Source organism: Podarcis muralis, chromosome 2 (assembly GCF_964188315.1).
Source record: "Podarcis muralis chromosome 2, rPodMur119.hap1.1, whole genome shotgun sequence".
Classification (NCBI taxonomy): domain Eukaryota; kingdom Metazoa; phylum Chordata; class Lepidosauria; order Squamata; family Lacertidae; genus Podarcis; species Podarcis muralis.
In genome coordinates this window covers 106996781-107013779 of record NC_135656.1, presented here as the reverse complement: position 1 = coordinate 107013779, position 16999 = coordinate 106996781, and the positions used below count along the sequence as shown (strand labels likewise).

General features: G+C 45.1%; 1 protein-coding gene across 4 annotated transcripts; it reads left to right on the top strand.

Moving 5' to 3' along the window:
* Positions 1-848: 848 nt before the first annotated feature.
* Positions 849-16790, top strand: LOC114588349 (zinc finger protein RFP-like). 4 transcript variants are annotated; one of them, XM_077920383.1, is made up of 9 exons: positions 849-1244; positions 3175-3610; positions 8272-8367; positions 11164-11394; positions 13413-13435; positions 14278-14396; positions 14957-14986; positions 15292-15585; positions 16673-16790. In XM_077920383.1, exons 2-9 carry the CDS (start codon positions 3188-3190, stop codon positions 16711-16713), a joined length of 1257 nt encoding a protein of 418 aa, XP_077776509.1. In that variant the 5' UTR covers positions 849-1244; positions 3175-3187; the 3' UTR covers positions 16714-16790. The 4 variants fall into 4 exon arrangements, with proteins under 4 accessions (XP_077776509.1, XP_028569378.2, XP_028569375.2 ...); XM_028713545.2 differs by having other exon boundaries at positions 854-1174; positions 15292-16790; XM_028713542.2 differs by having other exon boundaries at positions 854-1244; positions 15292-16790.
* The last annotated feature ends 209 nt before the right edge of the window (positions 16791-16999 follow it).

Genomic DNA, 16999 nt, shown 5'->3' with positions numbered 1-16999 from the left:
AACTTTTGAAATTGCCACCCTGTAGTCCAAGACCACCCCCCCCCCAAAACATCATATATACATTACAGAAGGAGGCCATCTACAGCAGAAATCCTGTCTCCCAGGATACCTAATAATGGTCACTGATTGCGTTACCTGGGCAGCCTGGCCATTCTTTCGTGATGGTAAACACTTTTATTTTTTTTAAGTTTTACTGAGTTTTACAATTTTATAATCGCCATAACCCATATATATATATATATATATACACACACACACTCAAATAATTAACTTTTAGAAACAAGCACGTGTGCTAACCTTGAAAAGGGTTTCTAGATGCGTTCTGGAGCCAGCATGTTGAATGGGTGTGCACGTTTCTGCAGAGAACAAACCTGCAAGCTGTTTCTAAAGCATCCGGTTCGTGCGAGTCTTCTCTCTGCAACCGTGTTTTGGGATTGCGGTGCAAATCCGAAATGCAGTGGTAGTTTTGCTTTAACAAAATCAAGAGGATTTCTTCATTTCCTTGAGAAGAAGATTGAGAAGCAGTGTGGTATAGTGGTTAGTGTCGCACTAGGACCTGCGGGAAACCAGACCCGCTGCAATTGTGAAGCTCCCCCTTCTGGACTCTGGCATGGTCTTTTTCTTTTTTTGCTAAATACCCAGAGCCCCCAGGGCACTACAGTTCCTTCCGCACCCTTCCCAAGCTCCTGCGCCTTTAACTGTTTCCAGGCAGGCAGGAAAAGTATTTGCCAGCATTGTCTATCCAGGGTGGGGTAAAATGCACCCGAACATCCCCCCCCCCACGCCTCTTACACACATTTATTTCTTTAAATTATTTCAGGAGAGCCTTGCAAAGCAATCGGCATAAAATTGCTGCAAGCAACACCGATTTAAAAATAATAATAATCAGAAAACAGCTGTTTGCTTTCTTATCCCTTAAGGAAACCACCTGGTGGTAGTTGGAAGAGACAACCTCTGGGAGCTGCCTAGTGGCAGCGAACCCAACTCATTTCCTTATTTCCAGTTTTTTAAAGGCCCCGCTCCCTTTTTCTGTTGGTTTCTTATAATCCAGATGGGTGCCTTATAGGAGACGCAGCTGGCAGAGATCTCCCGTTGGGAGCGCTGTGCGGGGCGGAGTTAGGCCGCTGCTGGGCTCTCTCCTTAGGCCGGGCCGAGCTGGGCTTTTCCCTTGCAGGTTGGCTGATGTTTCCCGGGGGTCGGACGCTGCATTTTAGCAGGCGAGAGCAAGAGGGGAGCAGAGCGAGGTAGGTGGGCGGGTGGAGAGAGAGAGCTGCAGGCGACATGGGTGGAGATGGGGCAGCTGAAAAGCCATGGGAGAAACCCCGGGGTGTCCGAAGCGTGGTCTGCTTAAGAGGTTTTGCTTTTCTAATTTAAACAGCGTGGTGGCAGTGTGGCATAGTGGTTAGAGCGCGGGGGAAAGGTTTTTCTCCCTCTCGCACAGCTCTTGAACTCGTGGGCGTCCAGGGAAACCGTGTTGGAAGGTTCAGGTCCAGCTTTCGAGCTTCCCGCAGGGACCTGGTTGGTCACTGTTTGGAGCCATCAGTCTTTCAGCCTCATCTACCTCGCAGGGCTGTTGTGAGGTTAAAATGGAGGAAGGGAGGAAAGAAGCATGTTTTGTCACCTTGTGCCCCTTGGAGGAAGGTGGGGTCAAAAAGTACTAAAAATTAATAAAACAATTAACTGTGGTGCGGGGAGAGAGAGGCTTTCCTTTGGGATACACATTGTGTGGTTTTTTTTTTACTCCACTGAAGCAATATCTCTGTAGAAAAACTATAGACTGCAAATGCACCATGCATTTAAAGTATATCTCTCCCCCCCCCCAAAAAAAAATAGAATAATGGAAATTGTAGTTTACTCCTCAGAGCTACAACTTCTTAAACTACATCTCCCACCATTCTTTTGGGGGAAATAAATAGGCACTGTGTGTGCTTTAAATGCATGGGGTGTACACCTAGAAACTTATTGTATTGGGCCACAAATAAACCAAATGAATAATAATGTTATCTGATCGGGCTTTAGACATTTTTGTAGTTTTTGCTTCGTGTAAATGCTGCTTTTGCAAGACAGAGTCAAAGTAATTAAGGCAGGCTCAGCCCTTGGCAATAACTTCATCAGCCCAGTAGTTTGGAACAAATGAGGAAAAGGAACCAACTTTATCCCACTTTATGAAAGCATCCCTGCCAGGAGATTTAGGAGTCATCCATCCTTTTCTACCCCCCCCCCCCAAAAAAAATGCCCAGGAAAATCATTCTTTAGTGCTCAAATGGTAATTCGAGCTTGCTGGTGGGCAGTTCCCTGGGAAAGGAGCAGGGCAAGAGGAAAACTGCTCAGTGTGGAGGAGGCCTTAGAGGCAGTTCTGACACATTTATAATCTGCCTTTAACCATGTGCAGATGGCTTTAGTATTAATAACTTTGGGTACTTTTGGATGGCGGCTTTGCATTGCAAATGAGAATATTCAGATATTGCAGCTGGGTTATTGGCAGCAATGTTTTAAGCAACATCAGATTTCCACCATAAAAGTTAAATTTGGATTAAAGGGAGGTGGGCCAACAGTTCTATGCTGATGTTGCATAACAATTTGTTGTATGCTTTTATGCCGATGTTGTATGAACTCTGTAGAAACTCCCCCCCCCCCTTTGCATAAACACCCGTCCTTCATCCTTAAACAGCATACAGTATGATAGGGGACATTGGGCTGCAACCCTGTACACACTTAATAGGATCAGGTTGCTTGAATAAATCTTTAATAGTGTGTCCTTCATCAGTATAGCCAACCTGTTGAATGCAGTGAGATTCTGCATTTATTTTACAATTATTTACTGTAATAAAACTTGGAAGCGGCTTACAAAAAGAATAACGTAATGAAATAAGCAGTAAAAATATGTGAAAGCAATTATTTTTTAAAAAATTAAATCAACAGTAAGTAAAAAACCAGATTAAAGCACATGTCAACATTCTGCATGTCAGGATAGGCCTCCCCAAACAAATATTGTATCGGGGAAACTATTCAGAACATATGTTTGTCCCTCTAATAGTTAAAACCACCTTCAAACACTCCATCACTCCCTCCCTTGCAATCTAGTTCCCCTGTGAGGCAACCACTTCCTGATTGCAAAAAGGAGACACACCCCTCTCTGTAAGCAAAACTAAACTTTGTTCCTGTGCGTTGCAGCTAGAAGACGCCAATGGCTGCGCCGAACCCAGAGAAAAGCCTCCAGGATGAAGCCACCTGTTCCATCTGCCTGGATTATTACCAGAACCCTATGATGGTCATCGACTGCGGCCACAACTTCTGCCGGGACTGCATTGCCCAGTGCTGTGAAGGCTCCATTGCCAACGTGTTCTCCTGTCCGCAATGCAGAAAACCCTTCCCTTGGCAGAACCTGCGGCCAAACAGGCACCTGTGGAATATCGTTGAGCTGGCCATGCAGTTCAGCAAGCGACGAGCTAAGGAGTCAGGAGAACAGACACTCTGCAAGAAACACCAGGAGCCGCTGAAGCTCTTCTGCGAATACGATCAAACATCCATCTGCGTGGTTTGTGACCGGTCCAAGCTGCATAAATATCACAGCGTGATTCCTATAGAGGAGGCCGCTCAGGTTTACCAGGTAACGTGAGTGGCTGAGAGGGGCTCGTATTTTTTTTTGGGGGGGGGGAGATTTCCAATCACGTTTTTCGTAATTGCTAAAAACAATGATGTTTGATTCTCAAGGGGAGGGTCAGTTAACAGCCGAGCTTGTTGAAATGAGAGCACAGGAAGGGAAGGGAAGCCGTTATTGGGGGTCTAAGGATTGCATGTGGGACGCGGGTCTAAGGATTGCACGGGGACGCAGGTGGCGCTGTGGGTAAAAGCCTCAGCGCCTAGGGCTTGCCGATCGAAAGGTCAGCGGTTCGAATCCCCGCGGTGGGGTGCGCTCCCGCTGCTCGGTCCTAGCGCCTGCCAACCTAGCAGTTCGAAAGCACCTTCAGGTGCAAGTAGATAAATAGGGACCGCTTTCTAGCGGGAAGGTAAACGGCGTTCCGTGTGCTGCACTGGCTCGCCAGATGCAGCTTGTCACGCTGGCCACGTGACCCGGAAGTGTCTCCGGACAGCGCTGGCCCCCGGCCTCTTGAGTGAGATGGGCGCACAACCCCAGAGTCTGTCAAGACTGGCCCGTATGGGCAGGGGTACCTTTACCTTTAAGGATTGCACACACACGAAAGGGCAAGGAAGGGAAGACCTCTCCAGGTGAGAGCTGGGGGGGGGGGTCCGGCACTTTCTGTGTGAGACAAGGGGAAAGAGCTACTTTTCATAGCATCATGCAATTTTGAAGTTGGAAGGGACCCCAAGGGTCATCTAGTCCAACCCCCTTCAACGCAGGGATCTCAGCTGAAGCATCCATGAGAGATGGCCACCCAACCTCTGCTTAAAAACCTCCAAGGAAGGAGAGTCTATCACTTCTCATGGGAGTCTGTTCCACTGCCAAACAGGAAGAGGATTCTACTTTCACTTTCAGTTTCTGTTTTGATGTACAGTAGTTTGTTTTACCTTATTGTATTAAGAAACAGCTTTAATAAAATCTTATTTTTTTAAAAAAAGAAACAATGGAACAAACTCCAAATTTTTTTTATACATTTTTATTGATTTTTTTAACTATCAGTTCCAACAGTCATACAACATATCTTCACATCTTATACAATATTTTAGACTTCTGATGATTTTCTGTTCTTTATCACTTATTCTGCATTTCTTAATTTCTACAATTTCTATATTGCATTTAATTGCCCTTAACTAATAATTCTTTTCGTAGTCTTTCTTGTAATATTTCAAATAATCCACCTTAAAAAACTTCTTGCAGTCCTACTAGCGTAATCTGTTCTTCACAATTACTTTTCAAATAGTTCATATATTTACTCCAGTCCTCTCAGAATCTCTGATCCCGCAGGTTTCGAATCCTTCCTGTTAATTTATCTAATTCTGCGTGGTCCATCAACTTCATCCTCCACTCTTCTTTCGTCAGGAACAAACTCCAAATCAGTGGGGGTTCTTGGGGGTGGAGACATCTTAGAAGAACTGGAAAGCAACCAGGATTCATGTATTGGTACATATGAAACAACTTATTGCCAGGTTAGTCTGTCTAGCCCTATATTACCTGTCCCGTCTGACAGGAGCGCTCCAGGGTCTCTGCAGGGATCTTCCCGTCTGGATCCTCTGTCTGCAGAGAACAGAGGCCTTCTTACCCTTCTCCATTAATCCTGCGTCTGTTGTTTCTGTCAGCATCGCCCTTGAGCCAGTGCCACCGACTGGACTCATCCACTTCAGCCTGACTGGGCCAGGCGAGCTGGGGTAGCACTTCCAGAGACCACCTTCTGCACAGGAACAGGTCAAAGTGCTGTGGACTCACAACTCAGAGTTGTGAGCACCATAGAATCATAGAGTTGGAATAGACCACAAGGGCCATCGAGTCCAACCCCCTGCCAAGCAGGAAACACCATCAGAGCACTCCTGACATATGGTTGCCAAGCCTCTGCTTAAAGACCTCCAAAGAAGGAGACTCCACCACACTCCTTGGCAGCAAATTCCACTGTCGAACAGCTCTTACTGTCAGGAAGTTCTTCCTAATGTTTAGGTGGAATCTTCTTTCTTGTAGTTTGGATCCATTGCTCCGTGTCCGCTTCTCTGGAGCAGCAGAAAACAACCTTTCTCCCTCCTCTATATGACATCCTTTTATTCACTCCCGAAGACAGTCGTTGCACAACAGAGTACAGCAGAGCATAAACCACTCGGAGAACAGCTCTGTAGAATAACTACTTTTATTCTATCTACAACTATCATGCAAACTATATACAGAGCTCAATGAGGTCTAAACGAAAATGCTGAACTGCACTGAGTGTCTGCAGCTGCTCTTAGCAGCAACCTTATCTATACAGAGATATCACTCTCTCTAACACTCAGTCTCTCTCTTTTGATGTGAGGCTGGAGCGGAATAAGTAGTAAGCAGAAACCACCCCCCTCCTCTCTGGAGAATCAGCAGAGAACATCAGCAGATTCTTGGAATGGGAGGGGTGAAATCTCCTCGGTTTCCTCACTGTCTATCTTAAGCTATAAGATCTTTGGGAAGTTTGGGGTCACCTGCTGCCTGTCTCTTTGGAAGGTGCAACGTACTTCAAAAAGATAGCGCTCCTGCAAACGGCTAATGTTAAACAGTCAAACTCAGGTCCCCAACCGCTGTTGGACTACAACTCCCATCATCCCTGACCACTGGTCCTGCTAGCTGGGGATGATGGAAATTGTAGTCCAACAACGGCTGGGAACCCAAGGTTGTGTTAAATTAGGCATGGCCAAACTTGGCCTTCCAGCTGTTTTGGGATTACAGTTCCCATCATCCCTGACCCCTGGTCCTGTTAGCTAGGGGTGATGGGAGTTGTAGTCCCAAAACAGCTGGAGGGCCAACTTTGGCCATGCCTGTATTAAATCAAGGGGATCAAGCTTTGCAACTCCCTGAACAAGCCCCTCCCAAATCGTCACTTTCTTGCTGCAGCTTCTTAATTTTTGCCTAATCTCACAGAGAGGCTGTCATTAAAGACCTATAGGCCTGGGATTGGGGGGATAGGACCCTGTGACTTTCCAGGTGTGCTTGAGCTGCAACTCCCATCATCCGCAGCTGGCACATCCAGTGGCCAGGGATGAAGGTGGTTTTCAAGCAGAGGTTGGATGGCCATGTGTCATGGGTGCTTTAGCTGAGATTCCTGCATTGCAAGGGGTTGGACTAGATGACCCGTGGGGTCCCGTCCAACTCCACAATTCTATGATTCTAAGGGAGCTACAGTTGGTTAGAGCAGTGTTTCCCAACCTTGGGCCTCCAGCTGTTTTTGGACTACAACTCCCATCATCCCTAGCTAGCAAGACCAGTGGCCAGGGATGATGGGAATTGTAGTTCAAAAACAGCTGGAGGTCCAAGGTTGGGAAACACTGGGTTAGAGCACAGTGCTGATAACACCAAGGTCGCAGGTTTGATTCCCATATGCAGGCATAGGCAAACTCTGGCCCCTCATCCCTGACCACTGGTCCTGTTTGGGACTACCATTCCCCTCATCCCTGACCACTGGCCCTGTTTGGGACTACCATTCCCATCATCCCTGACCACTGGCCCTGTTTGGGACTACCATTCCCATCATCCCTGACCACTGGCCCTGTTTGGGACTACCATTCCCATCATCCCTGACCACTGGCCCTGTTTGGGACTACCATTCCCATCATCCCTGACCACTGGTCCTGTTTGGGACTACCATTCCCATCATCCCTGACCACTGGTCCTGTTAGCTAGGGATGATGGGAATGGTAGTCCCAAACATCTGGAGGGCCGGAGTTTGCCTATGCCTGTCCATATGGGACAGCTGTGTATTCCTGCATTGCAGGGGATTTGACAAGATGATCCTCAGGGTCTCTTCCAACTCTACAATTCTATTATTCTGGCGGTCCACAGATTTTCCCATTCCTGATATAGGCTAGACTCGAATAGGGCAAACTTTGTTTCAACATATAAATCAAAAATTGTCCAGTAGCACCTTAGAGACCAACTAAGTTTGTTTCAACAAACCCCCATAATTCCTTGATGCTTATCCCAGGGTGTCTCTCCCAAAATATTGCCACCAAAGCAACAAGCACAATCAATGCATTAGGAAAAGAAAGGGTTCGTTTCTGTTCTCTTCTCAGACAGTATTGTTGTTTTATTTTGTCCTTCCCTTGGACAGATTTTTCTTTTCTTTACCAGTATTTATAAGCCACCCTTTATTTGGGTTCTCTTGGGAGCAATAGACATAGCAACCGATGTCTTCTAGAAACCTGCTACAATTGTGTTACTTGGGCTATAAATGCAAAAAGATAAACGAAGGGTTGCTGTAGTTATCTGTCATACATAGTGGAGGCATTGCTTATCTCTTGGCTACTGCAAGCTTTTTCAGTTTCTGATTAATGGGAATTCAGATGAAGAAAGAAATTTAAAACCTGTCTGGTGCTTGAGCACCACACACACAGAAAAACGAACAGCATCTATGTATTTCAGCTAGTGGGTGGAGGCTGGAAGAAAATCAGTCTTATTTGAAGATTGTGTCTGAAATATGACGGAGGAGCAGTTTTAGATTAGTTATACAGCACAGATGCAAATTTGCAATCTGATGGTATTGTTACAGCTCTGAGCTTAAATAATTCTCTCTTGCATGTGTAGCTGCTTATTTGAGAAGGACATGGTGAATGGCTCAAGAACTGTGTTATTCTCATCTGTCTTAGGAGAAAATACATCACTGCTTGCAAACTCTGAAAGAAGAGAGAGACAAGATTTTATCGTTTAAATTAGATGCAGAGAAGCCAAGCCAGGATCTGCTGGTAAGTGCAAGCACAATCGGAGGTTAGTGGGGAGTTAGCAACACCATTACATCTTCACTTGGTTTTTAATTTGTATATGGCGTTTCTACATTTCTGTGTTGGGAATTTCAGCTCTGCGTGTGTTATCCATTCATAGTGCAAGTTTTTAGAAGCCCAGGACTATCAGTTTATCACCTGTAGCTGTTTGATCTGCTTCATAAAGTGTACACCTGGAATTGATGTGGGTTCAGTTCAGGTTTTATATAGCAGCAATTAATCAATTTTATACAGGAGTGAATCTTTTGAGTATCTATTTTTATTAGTTTGATGTTTTATGTTTTTGTATGTTCTGGAAGCCGCCCAGAGTGGCTGAGGAAACCCAGCCAGATGGGTGGGGTACAAATAATACCATTATTATTATTATTATCAATGCTACTTTTAATAATACATGCATATATATACTCTCACAAGATATATAGATAGCCTAAGGTGAGCAATAATAGTACTTAAAACTTTTCTTGTTACAAAGTCTAGATTCTTAAGATTTCAGTAATTCAAAACAGGAGAGCTTCTTTCTAAGTTCCCAGGTCACCCCAACTCTTGCAGGGTGCTGCCAGCATAGGTGAAGGCCGTGCCGGATTTATATATAAGCTAAACAAGCTATAGCTCTCTTGGGCCCCCCCGATAAAATTAAAGAAAAAAAACCTTGATGTACATTTCCAAAATATAAGATAGGTTCAACAATTACTTTGATAAAATATGTATTTTGTTATGTGCAAATGGATTTAGATACCTATTAGGTCCATAAATATAGCATATATTCAACTCAAAAAACAGCGACAATTTGTTGTTGACAAAGGATAGCTGGATATATAAAGGGCCCCATTACCTCCAGTAGCTGAGGGCCTCATCAAACCTAAATTCGGCCCTGGGTGCAGGCAAGCAAGCTGCTGATTTGCTTGAACTTCAGAGCATATTTAGATAGTGCCTGAGAACCTTATCTGAAAATATGTCACTGTCCCATAAATTAGTCTCAGAGCCTATACTATGTTATGGTTTCTAAACATCCCCACAACTTCTATCTATGTTAAAGCTTGTTCATGCTCACTAAATAACTTTCGCTATACTTTCGTAATATGCATACCTGGAGACATGCACATTTCATCTGGTTAATGCCGATTCTCAATTTGCTTTGACGAACCAATCCTAACATTAATACATTGGCTTAAAGGAAAAGGTAAAGGGACCCCTGACCATTAGGTCCAGTCGTGACTGACTCTGGGGTTGTGGTGCTCATCTCGCTTTATTGGCCGAGGGAGCTGGCGTACAGCTTCCAGGTCATGTGGCCAGCATGACTAAGCCGCTTCTGGCAAACCAGAGCAGCGCACGGAAATGCCATTTACCTTCCCGCCGGAGCGGTACCTATTTATCTACTTGCACTTTGACGTGCTTTCGAACTGCTAGGTTGGCAGGAGCAGGGACCGAGCAATGGGAGCTCACACTGTCGTGGGGATTCGAACCGCTGACCTTCTGATTGGCAAGTCCTAGGCTTTAACCCACAGCGCCACCCGCGTCCCTAATACATCGGCTTACGATTCTTCTTATTGTGACATCCATATAACCAGCTCATCATGTTCAGACATTCCATAATCCAAAACTTACTGACCGCTGAAAGATGAGCAAAACTTTTAGTACCTTTGTCACCTCACATGATTGAGCATCTTCCAAATTTCAGCTAAATGGGGGTTTCCCAAACTTGGGTCTCCAGCTGTTTTGGGGCTACAACTCCCATCATCCCTAGGCAGCAGGACCAGTGATCAGGGATGATGGGAATTGTAGTCCAGAAACGGCTGGAGACCCGACTTTGGGAAACCCTGGGCTAAACTTTAACCTCAGACATAAGAGATATATGTTCCAACGTGGTTCTGTGTTTTATAAAAACAAACCTCTCCACCTGCTGCATTAAGTTGACACCTATTGTCCCCCGAAGTGCTATGAACTTGCTTCATGCACCTGTGAACTAGCCCTTGGCAGCTGGATTCTGAAAGTAGCGACTTTACAAGAGCATCTAATTATAATCTGTGGCTGAGTTTCAATTTCAGCTGGTGTTTCACAACACCAGTCCAAGGTCAGCTTCTCTTTCTGCAGAAGAAGACACGGCAACACACATCTACAACAACTCGGTGCAACACCATTTTGCATTATATGCAATGGAAGCAGCCTGGGGAATAGCTGGGTTTTGACATTACAAAACAGGTGCAGGGACCTTTTAGCCCTGTAGATGTTGCTGAGCTACACTTTCCATCAACCAGCAGCCAGGGATGTTGGGAGTTGTAGTTCAGCAACTTCTGGCGAGCCAAAGGACACCCGTGCCTCTCGCAGAGACATTCGCTGTGGGTTAAACCACAGAGCCTAGGACTTGCCAATCAGAAGGTCAGCGGTTCGAATCCCCGCGACGGGGTGAGCTCCCGTTGCTCGGTCCCTGCTCCTGCCAACCTAGCAGTTCGAAAGCACACCAGTGCAAATAGATAAATAGGTACCACCCTGGCAGGAAGGTAAACGGCGTTGCCGTGCGCTGCTCTGGTTCGCCAGAAGTTGTACGCCGGCTCCCTCGGCCAATAAAGTGAGATGAGCGCCACAACCCCAGAGTCGGACACGACTGGACCTAATGGTCAGGGGTCCCTTTACCTTTACCATTGGAACACACGAAATGGTGTTTCATGTGTCAATGTGCTTTCCTATGGGTGGGTAAAAAATATTACAAATAAATAAACCAGTGTTCCCCCTCCTCCCACTGTTTGCACCTGTCCCAATCAGGCAGAAACTGAAGCCGAGAGGGAGAAGCTTGTGTTGGAATGTCAGCAGCTCCGCCAGTTTCTAGAGAAAGAAGAGCAGCTCCTCTTAACCCGGCTGCAGAAGCTGGAGATAGAGATTGAGAAGAAGAAGGAAGAGCATGCAGCTAAATTTTCTGAGGAGATTTCCCATATCAACACCCTAATTGGCGAGCTGGAGCAGAAGGGTCAGGAGCCGCCAGGTGGGCTGATGCAGGTAACGCAAATAATAAACTACTGTAATTCGCTCTACGCGGGGCTGCCCTTGAAGCTGTCCCAGAAGCTCCAGCGGGTGCAGAATGCTGCAGCGAGGCTCCTCACAGGGTCTCTGCCATGGGAGCATATTCACCCAGTGCTTTTCCAGCTGCACTGGCTCCCGGTGGAGTACAGGGTCAGATTTAAGGTGCTGCTTTTGACCTTTAAAGCCCTTCACGGCCTAGGACCCTCGTACCTACGGGACCGCCTCTCCCAGTATGCCCCACGGAGGACCTTAAGGTCCATAAATAGCAACACCCTAGTGGTCCCGGGCCTTAAGGAAGTTAGATTAGCTTCAACCAGAGCCAGGGCCTTTTCTACACTGGCTCCAGCCTGGTGGAACGCTCTGTCTCATGAGACCAGGGCCCTGCGGGATCTGATTTCTTTCCGCAGGGCCTGTAAGACAGAGTTGTTCTGCCTGGCCTTTGGCTTGGAGTCAGTTTGATTCCCTCCCCCTCTTTCTTTTTTCCTCCTGTGATGAGGCTGCATTTTAACGTTTGAATGTTGTATTTTAATCTTGTTTTTAAGTTGTATTCATTCAACTTGTTTTTATTATTGGTTGTTAGCCGCCCTGAGCCCAGCCTTGAATGGGGAGGGCGGGGTATAAATAAAATTTATTATTAATAATACTAAATGCCATTATATAAGAGCCATAGCACAGTGATCACACACGCAGAAGAAAGTCTTGGCTTCAGCCCCCGTCATCTCCAGGTAGGACTGTGCTGGAGGGGAGGCTTTGCCTGAAATCTTGGAGAGCTGCTGCCAGTCAATGTATTGAGCTAGATGGACCAATGGCCTGATATGGCACAGGGCAGCTTTCCTTTGTTTGGAAGAAGAGTTTGGACTTGATATCCCGCTTTATCACTACCCGGAGGAGTCTCAAAGCGGCTAACATTCTCCTTTCCCTTCCTCCCCCACAACAAACACTCTGTGAGGTGAGTGGGGCTGAGAGACTTCAGAGAAGTGTGACTAGCCCAAGGTCACCCAGCAGCTGCATGTGGAGGAGCGGAGACGCGAACCTAGTTCACCAGATTACGAGTCTACCACTCTTAACCACTACACCACACTGGCTCTCTTGTTCCTAGTTATTTCCCATTTGGCTGCCTCCTCCTCCTCATTTGGCCTTCTCACCCCTCTCACCACATTCCTGCAGTGGTGCATTGTTGCAGGGTTAACACCTTTCCCGATCTCTGGAAGCCCAGTATTTTGAACCTGGGGGAGAAGACGACCTGAGTTTCTGCTGGTGTTGTGTGTCCAAAGACGCGCTGCGCTTCCCCGCTGTCCCGGAGATTTCCCTATGGGCTTTCGTCTTGCGAAGCAAGCCCATAGGGAAATTCGTTTTGTGAAGCGCCTCCAAAACGGAAAACCCTTTCGTCTACCGGGTTTTCCATCTTGCGAGGCGTTCGTCTTGCGGGGTACCACTGTATTGTGCTATGCATCCACAAAGAGACTGAATGAATTGGTTTGTTAATGCAGCCAAACTGAAACTAATGCTTTGAGGGTTGAAAGCAAAATGAGCTGGGAAGATAGTAGGTACAGTGGTACCTCAAGTTAAGTACTTAATTCATTCCGGAGGTCCGTACTTAACCTGAGACTGTTCTTAACCTGAAGCACTACTTTAGATAATGGGGCCTCCCGCTGCTGCCACGCTGCCGGAGCCCGATTCCTGTTCTCATCCTGAAGCAAAGTTCTTAACCTGAAGCACTATTTCTGGGTTAGCGGAGTCTGTAACCTGAAGCGTATGTAACCTGAGGTACCACTGTACTTGATGCAGCAACCTTTTGGCGGCTGGGCATGTCTGGGCCTGGTCAGTGCCTGGATTAGGGGCCACCAGGGAAACCTACGAATGCCGTTTCTAGTTTTAGGGTGTAAGGAAGGCAGGATATAAGATGAACCCCTGTAGAAATTAATTCCAAATATGATGGGTGTTGGACTGGATGACCTAACCTCTCTGTCTTGTCTCCTCTTTTTTCTCGCTAGGATATTGGAAGTATCTTCAACAGGTATGAGGCTGTTCTTCCTGTTGCCATTTTTCCACCCTTCGCAGATGGCAATTCTAGTAATGTTCTGCATGCATGCCAGGATCAAAAGCAGTATGTCTCAGTGGGAGAGTGTGATTGTGCTCATGGTCCTGGTGGCAGCCTTCTCCAAATCTGCTTAGGAGGGAATGCTTCCTTTTTTATATATACAACATTTTTAATTTTTTTTCCCAGTTTGTACATCTCAAAATAAACGTTTTACATCATGCCATGAAACAATGGACTTAACCTCCTTTGCTTTTCATGGTTCATTTTACTTACCTATAGTTCCTGCATATTTTACTATAACCAATCTAATCGTTTCTCATTTTGCATCCTCCAAATATTTACCGTGCTGTTGAAGTTATCTAAATACTACCAGCGTTTTCAATTGTACGGTTATTTTCTAAGTATTCAATGGGGGGATTCTCTTTGAATAAAGATTCTTCTTGCTCTCTTATTCTATAAATTAAGCCTGCTGCTTCCACAAATTCTATCATCTTAAGTTGCCAACCTTCCTTACTAGGGATCTCACTCACTTTCCATCTTTTGGCTTGGACTACATAGGCCGTTGGTCTGATTTACCGGGATGCTTCTTGCATCCTTCCCCTTCTACCTAGAGTAGAATTTTCACTAGCATGTTTCCCTAGCACACGCCCAACCCCACCCCCAAAGTTGCAAATCCATTGGCCAAGGTACTAGTTCACCTTCCGTCAGCTTGGCCAGCTGTTTACACTATGTAGATGCATTCTGCACCTGATGTTCTGAGAAGCTGCGAGTGAATAAAGATTTCTTTTCATGTGGTTTCCTGTTCGTTAAACCTCTAGGTGCAAGAGGGGCAAATTTCAGTTTCCTACTCCACCTGATTCTTCGGAGCTCAGTTCAGTGCTTCAGGAGTTCTCCAAAGAGAGTGCTTCACTGCAGGGCAAACTGAGGAAATTCAGAGGTACTAAATGGGTTTCTGAAGCTGATTGCTGGGGTGGAAATTTTACTGTTGTTCTTATTTAGCTCTTTATCCAGGCGATCAGTGAACGCTTTCAATCAATCACATATCACCTTTGTACAATACCCACCATTAAAATACAGGGGGCTGGATTCAGAATAACTTGGTCATTCTTTAGTGGTTGAAATTGTTGGGATTAGTTTATGATTACTAACTTTTCCCTTTGATTTCAAGGATCTTAATGCATGATGGCCTGGATCCATAGGGCTACAATATTGTGAGCTTGATAGTTTACTTGCTATCTGCTAATAATAATAATAATAATAATAATAATAATATCATTGCTGTAAATGTGCTCCAAGGCTTGATGCCTACAAAGGAGAGAGAAATTAGAAGTGCAGTTGGGTAGCTGTAGATTTCCAAAGTGATAATACTCCTAAGGCTTTAGAATGGTGCATGTGAATTAATGGTGTATTAATATACGAAGTTCATTTGTTGCTAAATATAACACATTAACAAATCACAGAAGTTTGCATATGCTTATCCTCCTTTTCTTCCTCTAGAGACTTTGGATGAACAAAAGTGGATAAATGGTAAGTCCCTACAGATTCTGGATATCTCACCATAAAGATGGATTCATGCCTTTTTGTATTTAAAAAAAAGAAAAGAGGCAACCTGTGGTTTTCTATATATTGTTGGACCACAACTCTCCTCTTTCTCAGCCATGCTGGCTGAGACTGATGCGAGTCTCCAATCGGGAGGAATGCTCAATAAATAGGCCGCCTTCAGAAACAACCATCTGCAGCAGATGAACAGTTACTTGTTTTATACAGTGGTCTTTGGGAAAGGTTCATGGAGCTTGGCTCCATGCCTGACGGTTGCATTTGATCTCTTGCAGAGAACGTGACCCTGGACCCCATGACGGCTCACCCTCGATTTGTTGTGTTTGATGGTCAGAAAGCTGTCGCATGGGGATCTGTCCGCCAGGAGCTTCCCTACAGCACCCGGCGATTTGACCCCACCCGCTGCGTGCTTGGCTGTCAAGGATTCACCTCGGGGAAGCATCACTGGACAGTGGATGTGAGCAAGGGAACTTTCTGGGCTGTGGGTGTAGCCAAAGAATCTGTGAAGAGGAAAGGACAGCTGAATATTGTCCCCGAGGAGGGAATCATGGCTGTGGGTTTTAACAACGGTCAGTACAAAACCTTAACGTCGCCCCCAACCATTCTGAACCCAAGTAAACACCCTCAAAAGATTCAGATCCGTTTGGACTATGAAGGAGGAACGGTGGGGTTTTTTGATGCGGAAGAAAACAAGCGCCTTGTTCTCTTTAGTGTCAAATTTGTGTCAAAAATATTTCCTTTCTTCCGAGTTGGGGACATGAACACTGTGCTCCGCCTGTGTTAAATTATATCTGTTCTTCTGTTGGACTTGGGTCTTTGGCCTTTCCAACAGTGAAGTAGTGTCAACATAACCCTCTCTGGCTGTAACACACAATACTGAGCTTCAACGCGGTTAATACGACAGCTGCTTTTGACTTGCCTTAATTCCCTTATCAGGTTACTATGTATTCTGAATGGAAACTGGAGCCTAGGCTTAAAGAATGTGGGAGACCCAAATGCATACACCATTTAAAACTATTTCGTAGATATAGCTTCTAGTATGTTTTAGCAACGTCTTTGTCTCTCCCAGCTATATTTCCTCGCATTTGGATACAGATTCCAAAGTACAACATTTGTACCCCTCATATCAACTGCGAGTGGTACATCTCTTTTAAACTGCAGCCTCTCAGAAATACACAGAAATGGTGATCAGACAAGAATAGAGATCTAGCTTGCGGACATATTGCTGTGAAAAATGGGAACTGAAAGTGTGTATGTGTGTAGGTACAAAATCGATATGAGGTGTGTGTACAGGTATATTGCATTTGGATATTTGTAGCCAAATGAAAGCAGTATTGCAAGATAAAGCCAGTAGTTAAGGGTTGAGTGCAGTCAGTTTATCCAAGGTAAGCTGAGACCAAGAAAGACGATGAAAATTGATAAGAAAAGTGGTGCTTTGTAATTTTAACATGGTAAATACAGGGATACAGGAGATCACCTTGGTTTTCAATTGAGATCTGTTTAGGATGCCTTGTTAATGTACCTTGCAAATTTTTACATTCTGGGAAAATATGTTTTTTTTAAATTGCAGACTTTTTAAAAAAAGTAGAGTAAAAGTTTGTCCAAATTTGCGTAAGTATTTTAAGAATTCTTTTTTACTTTTACTTTTTTATATAGAATGCTGGAATGAAAAAGCACAGGTGACAGGAAACGTTTAGGTACTGGGTTGTCAGAATTATTTGCTCTGCCCTGTACCTGTTTGCCAAAACTTAATAAATGCTGACATCTCCTTAAATATGTTGTCGTCCATTACTCTATAAATACAATATTGGTCAACTTAAAAAGCCATTCTGCAACCTTCTGCAATCGGCTCCTTTTCATTTGGAGGCTGTTTCAGTTCATGCCCCATTTAAAACACTTGCCGTTCTCTCTTTCCTTGAGTGGTTCAGTCTATAACTCACAAATGGAAACTTGTTGGATGTTTGCTGCAATTTGGTGGCAAAC